This window comes from Microtus oregoni, unplaced genomic scaffold, assembly GCF_018167655.1.
Source record: "Microtus oregoni isolate MIOR12 unplaced genomic scaffold, Mior012 000077F_ref0000221, whole genome shotgun sequence".
Taxonomy (NCBI): domain Eukaryota; kingdom Metazoa; phylum Chordata; class Mammalia; order Rodentia; family Cricetidae; genus Microtus; species Microtus oregoni.
This window is the reverse complement of record NW_024544029.1, coordinates 6912808-6927323: the sequence shown is the minus strand read 5'-3', so window position 1 is coordinate 6927323 and position 14516 is coordinate 6912808. Positions and strand designations below refer to the sequence as shown.

General features: G+C 49.9%; 1 protein-coding gene across 1 annotated transcript in view; it reads left to right on the top strand.

The window, feature by feature from the left end:
• Positions 1–7284: 7284 nt before the first annotated feature.
• The window catches only part of Bin2 (bridging integrator 2), a 28931-nt gene continuing 21699 nt past the window's right edge, over positions 7285–14516 (top strand). Inside the window, exon 1 of the mRNA XM_041642561.1 lies at positions 7285–7365. Coding sequence (XP_041498495.1) covers positions 7285–7365 — 81 coding nt within the window. The remainder of the gene's footprint in view (positions 7366–14516) is intronic.

The window sequence follows — 14516 nt, the reverse complement described above, 5'->3', positions numbered from 1 at the left end:
CTCTGTAATAAGACTTGATGTCAGCAAGAAGGAAGCAGGGTCGGGGTCATCACTCAGTGGTAGAGCCAGGCCCTGGGTTCATCCTCAGTACTGGGGGGGGGGGGGGCAGAGGAGTGCTGGTGGTGCTCAGCCATAGAGCTTCCTCTAGTGTGCAAGAAGCCCTGGGTTGGGTCACCAGCACCTGGGGCAAAGGAGGGGGTGATGAAAACAAGTGTGAGCCTATTGAACCAGATACAGAAAGGCAAATAAAACTGAATGGATTATCATAGTGTGTGCTTGCATTTATAATTAAGTACCCTACAGAAAATCCACTTATAGGTCCTAAGATGAGTTTCACCACATCATGGTCTGGTTCCCCCTTTGCTCTGTATTTGGAACAAGTGCTAACTCTAAGCTCCAGGATGACAGGACCTTGAGGATGCCCTAGATGTGGGATTAGGAGATCAGGTGCCAGCCGACTAAGGGAGCAGCAATAGAGCAGGACGGGGGAGGGGGGGACAGATACTAAAGAAAGAAAGGAAAGGGTGAGAGGAAGGGGGAGACCAGAGAGGAAGAGGCAACCATTCAGGGCTGGAGTTAAGCATGAATCAGCACTTCATGGAGACTAAAATAGGCAACCGGATCTATAAACCACACACAACGGGGAAGCTGATAACTCTGTTCTGTCCTGGCCAGGACCAAGAATGGGCTAGGAAAAACAAAGGGAGAACCGAAAGAAGACATTCTGGTGGATGAGAAACAGCTTTTCAGAGCAATCACTAAAGAACAGACAGGAGGACTGGGGGAGTGGACAGCACAGCAGGGGAACTGGCTGAGGCGGAGCCTCCTGCCAGCAGCAGGGAGACAGCAGCATTGGCACCAGCAGACCACAGTCCCCATCGCCTCCTTCGGAACCCCACAAAGGTACAGCTGGAAGCAGACTTAGTTTATTAAACAGAGGCGAATGATCACATGCCTTAGACATGTGCACACGTAAGCAGAAGACAATACCCATCCAAGTGTGGCTGAGCCTCTCAAAATACCTACGTGTCCATATAATGCCCAACTACATATATGCTAACATATAATTATATATATTATATATATTATATAACATATAATTATTGTATGGCTTTCTAAGATATATTGTTTAAAAGATGTAATTTACTCCACAATTTAAAGGTTAAACAAAGTCAGGCTGGAGAGATAGCTCAACAGTTAAGAGCACCTTCTGCTTTCCCAGAGGACCCAAGTTCAGTTCCCAGCACCCACATGGCAGCTCACAAACACCTGAAACTCCAGCACCACAGGACTCATTACTGTCTCTGGCCTCCTGGGGCACTTCACTCACACAGACATACATATAAAAAACAAAAATTAAAAAAAAGCTTTTTGAATAGTAGACACATTTTAAAAATTAAAACTTAAACTAAAAATATATGAACTGATTTACTCATCTTTCTTATGGGAAAGAATTTCATTTTGCACATGAAATTGTAAGGTGGTTTCCTGAGTGGATCTCTGTGGGTGAAGGATGAGAATCCTAAGCCAGTTAAATCAGGGCCACTAGCTGCTTCTAAACAAGCATAGTTTGTTGTTAGTTGTATTCTCTCTCTCTTTGTCTCTCTCTCCTCTATCTGTCTGATTGACTGTCTGTCTGTCTGTCTTTCAGACATAGGGTCTCACATGTAGCCATGACTGGCCTGGAACTCACTACGTAGACCAAGCTAAACACGATTCACAGAAATCTACCTGCCTCTGCCTACTGGGTGCTGTTATTAATGCCTGGACCAAAGTTTGTTAACACCATTGTCTAGGTTTATTTGTCTTTAAAACTGTGAATTTAGTGGGTGATCTGTGTAATTGAGTACATGTCCTCTGGGAGGACAGACGCATGGACTTTAGTGGGTTCTGAGCCAACCTGGGTGCTGGGACCTGAACTCAGGTCCTCGGCAGGAACAGTATGCCCTTAACCAGTGATTTTGATTTGGTAAGCCATGTTGAAGTTTCTGGCTTTCAATCACATTCTGAAGTAAGGGATTTCTTTCCCTCTGTGTACCCTTAATTTTCACTTTACTACTTCACCACTGTATTAGCAGAACTGGCTACATCATGGTGTGTATTATAACCTCTACATAGATGTGTGTACTATAACCTCTACATCACTGTATACTATAACCTCTACATAGATGTGTATACTATAACCTCTACATAGATGTGTGTACTATAACCTCTACATCACTGTATACTATAACCTCTACATCACTGTATACTATAACCTCTACATAGATGTGTGTACTGTGACCTCTACATAGATGTGTATGCTGTGACCTCTCCATCACTGTGTGCTGTGACCTCTCCATCACTGTGTGTGCTGTGACCTCTACATCACTGTGTGTGCTGTGACCTCTACATCACTGTGTGTGCTGTGACCTCTACATCACTGTGACCTCTACATCACTGTGTGCTGTGACCTCTACATCACTATGTGTGCTGTGACCTCTACATCACTGAGTGCTGTGACCTCTCCATCACTGTGTGTGCTGTGACCTCTCCATCACTGTGTGCTGTGACCTCTCCATCACTGTGTGTGCTGTGACCTCTAAATCACTGTGTGTGCTGTGACCTCTCCATCACTGTGTGCTGTGACCCCTACATCACTGTGTGCTGTGACCTCTCCATCACTGTGTGTGCTGTGACCGCTCCATCACTGAGTGCTGTGACCTCTCCATCACTGTGTGTGCTGTGACCTCTCCATCACTGTGTGTGCTGTGACCTCTACATCACTGTGTGCTGTGACCTCTACATCACTGTGATCTCTACATCACTGTGTGTGCTGTGACCTCTACATCACTGAGTGCTGTGACCTCTCCATCACTGTGTGTGCTGTGACCTCTCCATCACTGTGTGCTGTGACCTCTCCATCACTGTGTGTGCTGTGACCTCTAAATCACTGTGTGTGCTGTGACCTCTCCATCACTGTGTGTGCTGTGACCCCTACATCACTGTGTGCTGTGACCTCTACATCACTGTGTGTGCTGTGACCGCTCCATCACTGAGTGCTGTGACCTCTCCATCACTGTGTGTGCTGTGACCTCTCCATCACTGTGTGTGCTGTGACCTCTATCACTGTGTGTGCTGTGACCTCTACATCACTGTGTGCTGTGACCTCTCCATCACTGTGTGTGCTGTGACCTCTCCATCACTGTGTGTGCTGTGACCTCTACATCACTGTGTGTGCTGTGACCTCTCCATCACTGTGTGTGCTGTGACCTCTCCATCACTGTGTGCTGTGACCTCTCCATCACTGTGTGCTGTGACCTCTCCATCACTGTGTGCTGTGACCTCTCCATCACTGTGTGCTGTGACCTCTCCATCACTGTGTGCTGTGACCTCTCCATCACTGTGTGTGCTGTGACCTCTACATCACTGTGTGCTGTGACCTCTCCATCACTGTGTGCTGTGACCTCTACATCACTGTGTGTGCTGTGACCTCTACATCACTGTGTGCTGTGACCTCTCCATCACTGTGTGCTGTGACCTCTCCATCACTGTGTGTGCTGTGACCTCTACATCACTGTGTGCTGTGACCTCTCCATCACTGTGTGCTGTGACCTCTACATCACTGTGTGTGCTGTGACCTCTCCATCACTGTGTGCTGTGACCTCTCCATCACTGTGTGTGCTGTGACCTCTACATCACTGTGTGTGCTGTGACCTCTACATCACTGAGTGCTGTGACCTCTCCATCACTGTGTGTGCTGTGACCTCTCCATCACTGTGTGTGCTGTGACCTCTCCATCACTGTGTGCTGTGACCTCTCCATCACTGTGTGCTGTGACCTCTCCATCACTGTGTGTGCTGTGACCTTTCCATCACTGTGTGTGCTGTGACCTCTCCATCACTGTGTGCTGTGACCTCTCCATAACTGTGTGCTGTGACCTCTCCATCACTGTGTGTGCTGTGACCTCTACATCACTGTGTGCTGTGACCTCTCCATCACTGTGTGCTGTGACCTCTACATCACTGTGTGCTGTGACCTCTCCATCACTGTGTGCTGTGACCTCTCCATCAATGTGTGTGCTGTGACCTCTCCATCACTGTGTGTGCTGTGACCTCTACATCACTGTGTGCTGTGACCTCTCCATCACTGTGTGTGCTGTGACCTCTACATCACTGTGTGTGCTGTGACCTCTACATCACTGAGTGCTGTGACCTCTCCATCACTGTGTGTGCTGTTACCTCTACATCACTGTGTGTGCTGTGACCTCTCCATCACTGTGTGCTGTGACCTCTCCATCACTGTGACTTCTACATCACTGTGTGCTGTGACCTCTACATCACTGTGTGTGCTGTGACCTCTACATCACTGTGTGTGCTGTGACCTCTACATCACTGTGTGTGCTGTGACCTCTACATCACTGTGTGTGCTGTGACCTCTACATCACTGAGTGCTGTGACCTCTCCATCACTGTGTGTGCTGTGACCTCTCCATCACTGTGTGTGCTGTGACCTCTACATCACTGTGTGCTGTGACCTCTCCATCACTGTGTTGCTGTGACCTCTCCATCACTGTGTGTGCTGTGACCTCTACATCACTGTGTGTGCTGTGACCTCTATCACTGTGTGCTGTGACCTCTACATCACTGTGTGTGCTGTGACCTCTCCATCACTGTGTGTGCTGTGACCTCTCCATCACTGTGTGCTGTGACCTCTCCATCACTGTGTGCTGTGACCTCTCCATCACTGTGTGTGCTGTGACCTCTCCATCACTGTGTGTTGTGACCTCTCCATCACTGTGTGCTGTGATCTCTACATCACTGTGTGTGCTGTGACCTCTCCATCATTGTGTGCTGTGACCTCTCCATCACTGTGTGCTGTGACCTCTCCATCACTGTGTGTGCTGTGACCTCTCCATCACTGTGTGCTGTGACCTCTCCATCACTGTGTGCTGTGATCTCTACATCACTGTGTGTGCTGTGACCTCTCCATCACTGTGTGCTGTGACCTCTACATCACTCTGTACACTATAAGAGGTAGGACTGTAGTCAGGATATCTGAATTCCTGTCCTAATTCCACCACAGAGGAGTTGGGGTAGCCTAGGAAAATTATCCATCTTTCCTGTTATAAGAAAAAGTTCTTATAAGAATAAGTTCTGTGGGTTTTTGTTTTGTTTGTTGTTGTTGTTACTGTTGTTCTCTGTCAAAGGTAATTGGCACAAGGGCCCATATTCCTTAAAGTAGCCCATGTGACTTGCTCGTTTGCGCCCCTCTTGGGCATTCCCACACTTGATCTTACTCTTTCTCTCAGCACCAACTAGTCAGTTGCATCAGAGAGCTTCAGTCAGGCAGAGTGGTACACACCTGGAGTCCCTGCACTTAGAAGGCCGAAGAGGGATTGCCCAGGTTCTAGGCAGGGCTACAGGTCCTGTCTCAAGCAAACACCAAGAAGGAAAAGAGTCTTAGAGGTAATAGTTAGGACAGTTTGCTGAAGTCCTGTGACATCCTGGGAGTGACTCGGGTATCAGGCTTGGGCTACTGATATCTGGCTGCCATTGGCATCTTCTCCCAGCAGCTCAACAGGACCTATAGTCTCTGGATTTTTCTGCTCTTTCCTATTCTATATGAAGTCCTTCCATTTTCTTAATCTGCCTTTTTCAGGCCATTACCAAAGCCAACATCCATTCCCTAACCACCTATTGCTTGAAATATTTGTCTCCATCTCTATAAGTGAGCCAAGAACATTACTGGATAATCGTCCAATTGCCGATCCACCTCCACACTAAGCACCTTGAGACCGGGGTGGCCATTCATGCTCGGCTTCACCACGTACTGCAATGCCCGGCACACTGCTGACCTTGAGTGCAGTGTCTTTTTAGCTGAAAGGAATGGAAAACAATGGCAGGCAATTTTAGGCGTGCCTCCAGCTTCCCTCTGCATTCCACAGGAAGTTGAGTATGACATCTTCTTTTCCTTGAGGGAATTTTCCAGTTCTCTGAGATTCTAGAATAAATGGTTATCCCAAACCTCGTATCCATCCATACCTTTAAGCTATTCCTTCTAAGTAATAGGGGGAACTTCCAGGAAGACCTAGTCCTTAGAGAAACCATAGTAATCCCTGTAGCCCCACCTCAATTTACATAATCTAAAATCCTGTGTCTAAATCCCCATCCTGTGTTAGTCTAACGCACTGTGCTTTGACTGGAAATGCTTGCTCGCCATTGTCCAGTTCCGGCTTCTACTGTGCTCTCCTCAGCGCTTATCTATTTATTTTGTTTTTTGGGGACAGGGTCCTTCTGTGTAGCCCTAGCTGTCCTGGAACTCACTCTGTAGACCACGTGGCCTCGAGATCACAGAGATCCACCTGCCTCTGCCTCTGCCTCTGCGGTGCTGGGATTAAAGGTGAGCGCCACACCCCCTGGTCCCCCCTCAGTACGTTATTAATGGCATCCCCTGTTCAGCCTTTGAGAACCAGTGTTGAAGGGGCCATTCCTTCCTCACTGTAGGGCTAGCATCTCCAAGGGTCTTGTGCACCCACCAAAGTCCACCGTGAGCAATCCCTTCCCAGTCAACTTCCTCAGGACAGCACAGCTGCCCTCTCAGCTACAAACGACCCTGTGGACGCCATCCTGTTGCCTGGGGAAGCACCTGAGCTGGACAGTGGCATGCCCCAGTGGTCCTCTCAGGGAGTAGGCAGTGGCGTGCCCCAGCGGTCCTCGGGGAGAGTGGGTAGGAGTGTGCCCCAGTGGTCCTCGGGGAGTGGGCAGGGGTGTGCCCCAGTGGTCCTCGGGGAGTGGGCAGTGGCGTGCCCCAGTGGTCCTCGGGGAGTGGGCAGGGGCGTGCCCCAGTGGTCCTCGGGGAGTGGGCAGTGGCGTGCCCCAGTGGTCCTCGGGGAGTGGGCAGGGGTGTGCCCCAGTGGTCCTCGGGGAGTGGGCAGGGGTGTGCCCCAGTGGTCCTCGGGGAGTCCTCCGGGAGTGGGCAGGGGTGTGCCCCAGTGGTCCTCGGGGAGTGGGCAGGGGTGTGCCCCAGTGGTCCTCGGGGAGTGGGCAGTGGTGTGCCCCAGTGGTCCTCGGGGAGTGGACAGGGGTGTGCCCCAGTGGTCCTCCTGGGGAGTGGGCAGGGGTGTGCCTCAGTGGTCCTCCTGGGGAGTGGGCAGTGGTTCAGGCCGCCCAGGTCCAGCAGGCCGCAGGCAGGGTGTGAAGAAGACCCGCCCTCTGGCCTGACGCGAGGCATGCTGGGAGGCCGCACTTCCTCTCAGGGGCCTCTAGAAACCACAGGACCAGGCAGCGCCCCCGCAGCCGGCAGGATGGCCGAGGGCAAGGCTGGCGGAGCCGCTGGCCTCTTCGCCAAACAGGTGCAGAAGAAGTTCAGCAGGGCCCAGGAGAAGGTAGGAGCCCGGCCTCAGCAGGGCGCCCGGGTCTGGGCTGAGGAGGAAGGGTCCTGTTGTCTAGAAGCTGAGCGGGGAGTGAGCGTCCATGGACACTGGCCGATGTGGGAGAGAAGGAAGCAGCTGAGGAGACAGCTGTTGCTCAGGGGCCTTCTGCAGCCCTCAGCCTGACCCAGAAAAGACGGCAGGAAGGAACAAATGGTAGTGGCCACCTGTGTCGCAGATTTTGCCCTGGCCATAAAGCGAGGAGGGTGTTTCACAGATGATGAATTAATTGGAGGTTCTTGCACCCACAGTAAGTGACAGCGACTATGTTGTTGCCAGTGAGTCGCCCCGCGCTGAGGGCTAGGATAATCTACGCAGTTCTCCTCACACCTGAGTGTTGTTTAAACTGGTATACATGGAGCCAGTGGGCAAGAGCATAGAAAACCCATGGCTTTCTAGGCTGTATGCTGAATTCAGGACCAGCCTGAGCTACAAAAGACTCTTTGCTGGGGTGAGGAGGAGCTGTGCACAGTAGCCAGTCCCTGCTTCTTGTGTCTTTCCTTGGGCCTTGCCCGTGATTCAAGGCCTCTGCGTGAGCTTCCTTAACTGACATGTAACATGCCACCGTCATTCAGATTATGGGACAGCGGGGCCTGGTGGCACAGCATTCAGAGGCAGAGGCAGGCAGATCTCTGTGAGTTCAAAGTCATCCTGGTCTACATAGTGAGTTCCAGGACAACCAGGACTACAGGGAAAGATGCTGTCAAAAATTAAAAAAAAAAAAATTAAAAAAAGATTGTGAGGTCCCACTTCGCAATTTCTTGGGTTTGTTTTTTTTTTTTTTTTTTTTAAGAAAGGGTCTTAAATTGTAGCCCAGGCTGGTCTAGGATTCATGGTGCTCATCCTGCAACCTCAGTCTTTAAGGCTGCTGGGGTCACAAGCTGAGCCGCCATTCTCAGCACTCTTCAGTTTCGGTGTTTCTGTTTTGTTTTTTTTTGAGGCAGACTTTCTTGTACCCCCAAACCTACTCTGATTTTAATTTCCCAGGGCCCTGCCTCCCTCTAGCTCCCGAGAACTGGGGTTACAGGCATGTGCAAACACAGCTTTTAGATGCTGGGGGTTGAACCCAGTGTTTTTTGTGAGCAAACCCAACACTCTGCCAGCTGAGTTCTATCCCAGCCCTTTCCCTGCACATTTTAAAGAGATTTTGATTTTACTGTCTGGAGTATTTTCTGTGCTAGACATCTGACAGATTCTAACTAGACATCTGATAGATTCTAACTAGACATCTGATAGATCTGAGCGCAGTGCTTGTGTTATAAATAGGGTGACAGGGAGCTCACCTAGAGAAAGCTACACTGTGCAAAGCTAAAAAAAGACAAAACCAAAAAAACCTGCTCTATTAAGAGCTGGCGAATATGTCTCAGTGTTGGACCACTTCCCTAGTGAGCAGGATCCTGGACACCACAAAAGAGAAAAAAGTTAAATTAGAGCCCCAGATACATCAGGTGCTTTTGCCTGGCTTCCTCTGGCCCACTGTCAACATGATACCCTTGGGTTTAGAGCTCTTTGTCTCCTTTAAGCCTAGGTCCCCAACCTTCCATAAATAATGTTCTGTCCTTGGCTTTGGGTCTCTCATCTATAAAGTGGGAAGGTTTGTTTTCTCTATGAAACTCTATCTACCAAGACTCAGTTGAAAACAGAATTTGACTCTGAACTTAAGAATCAGGCATTTCCTACGTAGTTAGCACGCTGTTCTTCCTGTCCTGGACCCTGGCAAGATAGGGAGAGACACAGACTCAAGTCTGCCCTGAAGACCCCACAAGCTAGACTGCGCTGGCCAGTGGGAGCTTGCTAGTTCAGGGCTGGCTTAGGGGGACCCTGGTCTTAAAGGAGAAATGGCCTGGGTGGGAGAGCCGGAGACCTTGAGTCTTGGGAAGTTACTGAGAGCAAGGTAACTCTCTCTTTAGAGAGAGAGTCCCAGTGAAGCGACCCTCTGGCTGACGAGGTGGCTCTCAGCTAAGTCTGATAGCCCCTTGCCACATTCCTGATGAGCCCCTCTGCCGTCTGTGTGGCCCCAACCCTGCAGACCCGGTCTATGAAGGAGCTGATGGAAGGGGAAACACTTTTACATAGGGCTCACGTTCCCCTGCAGGGGGAAGGCCTGCTGACTATTAAACACAATAGAATAAAACATCCTTCCAGTTGTTTTCCAGTTCTCACCGAATGCAGCACGAGCTGTATTTGGTACAGTATGATACATCCTCACATTGAGTCAACTGTTTCCCTGTGTGATTTCTCTGCGGCCGACTGCTCAATTCTCCCCTGAACAAGGGCATTTTTAAAAACCACTCCTATGTTGTTCTTTTCTCTGTTAACATTTATTCAGCTTATATCCCCAAGAGTTTAATTTGTCAAATATTTGCAATAGATTCTTTTGTTCAGGGGGCCGACTAGGGAATTAAGAGGTGAATTAGAGGAGCTCTTGCCTGCTGGAAGCTTAGAATCTACTTGTTTGCCTAAGATATGCACATCTGTGGGAACTTAGAGGGCAGAAGGACTGGGTGGAAGGTTTTCTAATAGTGGCTGGGTTTAAAATGGGAACTGTGAGTGGTCAGTAGTCCCCGCCCCCATGAGTGTGAGAGCACCTTCCAGCTGAGGAAGGCTAGCCTTGGCATGACCTGAGCTGTCAGTCACTTCAGGCGGAAGAGTGAGCAATGCAGCGGGAGCAGGAGAGTCGGTGGGAGAGGAGCCTGAAGAACACAGGGGCTCTTAGGGAGAGCCTCTGGCTAGTGTGTGTCTGCACACTTTCCTCCGAGTGCGTTAGATCCTCACAGCTGAGACAAAGTCTGACAGCACTGCATACTGCTGTTTAGCATCTGGTTCCTACTCACACACCTAAAGTACAGGGGGCGGGGCTTCCTGGGGAAGGGACTGTGCCGTCAAAAGTCAAAGAAGTTGCCCGTGGAGTTTTAAAGGTGTATCCCTCCCACTCTACACAAAGGTTAGACGACTAGGTCAGGTGACCTGGAACATACTCCACCCACACTCACCAAGTGTCGCCATCTTGCCTCGTTTTCTTGCTAGCCCTTACTCTCCAAGTATCTGAATTCTAACTTGTCAGCGGCCTGGCCAGACTAACTGGCTGAATTCTCAGGGCGGACATTAGGGATTGGTATTGTTAGCTTTCATTAGGAGTTGACCATAAAGTAGAATTTAGCCAATATAGTAGTATACACCTATAATCCCAGCTCTCAACAGGCTGACACCGGAGGGTCACTGTTAGTTTGAGGCTAGCCTGGGCTACAGAGTGACTCTGTCTCAAACACTCAGACACACACAGATTTACTCCTTCAGCAGACATCTGCTGCATACATGCACATCTTGTTCCATCAAGGCTCTAAGAACAACTCCAATGCGTATGCGGCCCAACACAGGCACCAGTTTCTATAGCAACAAGTGACTTCAGGCCTAGAGAGTGATAAATATTTCCAGGTTATCTCTTTCACCTTCTCCATTTAAGAGTTAATGATGGGTCTCTGGCCACACCGCCCTGAACACGCCCAGTCCCATCTGATCTAGTAAACTAAGCAGGATTCTTCCTGGTCAGTGCTTGCATGGGAGACTGCGTGAAATACCAGGTTTTGTCTGTGTGGCTGAAGCTGTCCTGGAGCTTGCTCAGTAGGCTAGATTGGCCTTGAACTCAGAGATCCTCCCACCCACCCACACCTGCCTCTGCCTCCCAAGTGCTGGAATTAAAGGTGTATGCTGTAGTCTTAAAAAAAAAAAAAATTGAAAAAATTGTTGGTGGGTGGAGTCTCAGCCTTCATACCCCGTGCAGCCTTACAGCCTCGAGCCTTTAGTTGTCTTCTGCATTGGCTCTAAGTTGAGTTTTCTTGATTTCCACCCCCGCCTAAGAAATATTAAATGGGCAAAGGAAGGGAGGAGTAGCAAGAAGGAAGTAAGAACCGAGCCTACCACCACCAAGGTGGTTTTGCAACTTTCTGTTGTTGGGGAGGGGAAGGGTGGAGCCAGGGAGGATGGGGACTGCACAGGGTGGGAGGAGTGATGAGTGAGGTGAGGTTAGAGACCAACAAAGACAGACGTGCTGGAAGAAAAGGAAACACCTGCTGTTACAGGCAAGGAAACAAAACCAGACCCAGCTATTGGGCAGGTTGGTGGTGCCTTTAGTCCCAAAACTCTGGAGGCACGCAGGAAGATCTCTGTGAGTTCAGATCTCTGAGTTTGAGGCCAGCTTAATCTACTTAGTGAGTTCTAGGACAGCCAGGACTACATAGTGAGACACTGTCTCAAAAAGATAAAAAACAGCAACAAAAACAATATTAGATACAGCAGGCAGCTAGAGAAAACAGTCTACATACATAGTCTCTTTTAATCTCTCAGTAGCTTCAAGACAAAAATATCTTTCACTGTGCATCCCTGTGCAGAACTATCTTATAGCCAGTCAACAGAAAGGCCAAGGTATGAATTACTATGTGGCTGCAGAAGCCTTGGTCTTAATCACCGTGGAGACAGCATGAGATATGAGAGGCATTGACCTATTCCTCTTGCCATAAGACTGCAGACGTGGGTCAGGGTGCACACAGAGCCTTCTGCACAGGCCTAGGCACACGTCTCTGGGATTCAGATTCCTTTATAATGAGATCCTAGTCGACCTATCTCATTTCATTCCCTGCCACTCCCCAAATACACCCTGAATGAGCCACACCCTTCCAGAAGGCTGCAAGAAGTTGCAAACACCCAGATTTTTGGTCTGGAACCCTTTCCACTCCATGTTTATACTGTTCCAGTCTAGCAAAGCCCCACATCCAGGCCCAGCCATGCACAGCCGTGGTCCCAGTCTAGCAAAGCCCACATCCAGGCCCAGCCATGCACGGCCGTGGTCCCAGTCTAGCAAAGCCCACATCCAGGCCCAGCCATGCACGGCCGTGGTCCCAGTCTAGCAAAGCCCACATCCAGGCCCAGCCGTGCCCACCCCTACATCAGTTTCTCCTTCTTCCTACTAAAGTGACTAAATGGCCTCTTGCTGGATTCTGAGCTATAGAAAAAAGTAGAGTAAGTATCTGAGGAGTGGAGATTTAGAATAACACAGAGACGATGAATACAAAAAAAATTAAATAATAATAGAAAATCACGAAAATACCAAAGTGTCAAACACTTAAGAGTGAGTGATGAACTTGATTAATGGAATAAAGCAGGTAGAGATTAGTGTGAGAAAGAGCTGAGCTGGTGTTTATTTATTTATTTATATTTGTTTTATACTTGCATAGTAGACAAAGTAGAGAAGTCATTAGGGTATTCTAGAAAGGGAATAAAGTCTCTAACAATTAGTAGTGGAGATTTTCAGAAATCTTAAAACAAACCAAGAAAAATACTAAAATGGTTGCGTAGTGAAGGCCACAGAGAGCTGAAGCTTGTGGAAGGATAGAGCACTAGGGACTGTCTCCATGCTAAAACACCCGTGGTGCCTCATGGACACATCATGGGTGTCTAGTGATAGGAGCAGAGGAATGAAGAGCTATTAGAGGAACTGAAGCAGCGTTGTCAAGACCTGTTACAGAAGGCCGGAGAAGAAAACAGTAAAGACCGGGCCTCAGACTGTGCCAATGAAACCAGAAAGAGTAGGGTGGCACGGTGGGGGTTGGTGAGGAGGAAGAGGCAGAAGTTGAAAGCCCAAGATAGGGCTTTCAGAAGATTTGGTTCTTTCTTTTTTCAACGGTCTAGCTATTGGGTGTGTATGCGAGTGTGCGTCACACGTGTGGATGTGTATGCGAGTGTGCATCACACGTGTGGGTGTGTATGCTGCGAGTGTACGTCACACGTGTGGGTGTGTATGCAAGTGTGCGTCACACTTGTGGGTGTGTATGCTGCGAGTGTGCGTCACACGTGTGGGTGTGTATGCAAGTGTGTGTCACACGTGTGAGTGTGTATGCTGCGAGTGTGCGTCACACGTGTGGGTGTGTATGCGAGTGTGCGTCACACGTGTGGGTGTGTATGCTGCGAGTGTGCGTCACACGTGTGGGTGTGTATGCGAGTGTGCGTCACACGTGTGGGTGTGTATGCTGCGAGTGTGTGTCACACGTGTGGGTGTGTATGCGAGTGTGCGTCACACGTGTGGGTGTGTATGCGAGTGTGCGTCACACGTGTGGGTGTGTATGCTGCGAGTGTGCGTCACACGTGTGGGTGTGTATGCTGTGAGTGTGCGTCACACGTGTGGGTGTGTATGCGAGTGTGCGTCACACGTGTGGGTGTGTATGCGAGTGTGCGTCACACGTGTGGGTGTGTATGCGGCGAGTGTGCGTCACACGTGTGGGTGTGTATGCTGCGAGTGCGCGTCACACGTGTGGGTGTGTATGCGAGTGCGCGTCACACGTGTGGGTGTATATGCTGCGAGTGTGCGTCACACGTGTGGGTGTGTATGCTGCGAGTGTGCGTCACACGTGTGGGTGTGTATGCGAGTGTGCGTCACACGTGTGGGTGTGTATGCTGCAAGTGCATCACACGTGTGGGTGTGTATGCTGCGAGTGTGCGTCACACGTGTGGGTGTGTATGCTGCGAGTGTGCGTCACACGTGTGGGTGTGTATGCGAGTGTGCGTCACACGTGTGGGTGTGTATGCTGCAAGTGCGTCACACGTGTGGGTGTGTATGCTGCGAGTGTGCGTCACACGTGTGGGTGTGTATGCTGCGAGTGTGCGTCACACGTGTGGGTGTGTATGCGAGTGTGCGTCACACGTGTGGGTGTGTATGCTGCAAGTGCATCACACGTGTGGGTGTGTATGCGGCGAGTGTGCGTCACACGTGTGGGTGTGTATGCTGCGAGTGTGCGTCACACGTGTGGGTGTGTATGCGAGTGTGCGTCACACGTGTGGGTGTGTATGCTGCAAGTGCGTCACACGTGTGGGTGTGTATGCTGCGAGTTATGTCACACGTGTAGGTGTGTATGCTGCGAGTGTGCATCACACGTATGGGTGTGTATGCGAGTGTGCATCACACGAGTAGAGGTCAGAGGACAGCTTTTGGGAGTCAGTTCTCTCCTTCCACCACGTGGGTCCCAAGGGTCCAGGTCAGGTCATCCTCAGGCAGATTCTTTACCCACAGAGCTCCGCACCAGCCCCTCGTCCTTTCTTACTTCTCTAAGATCAAG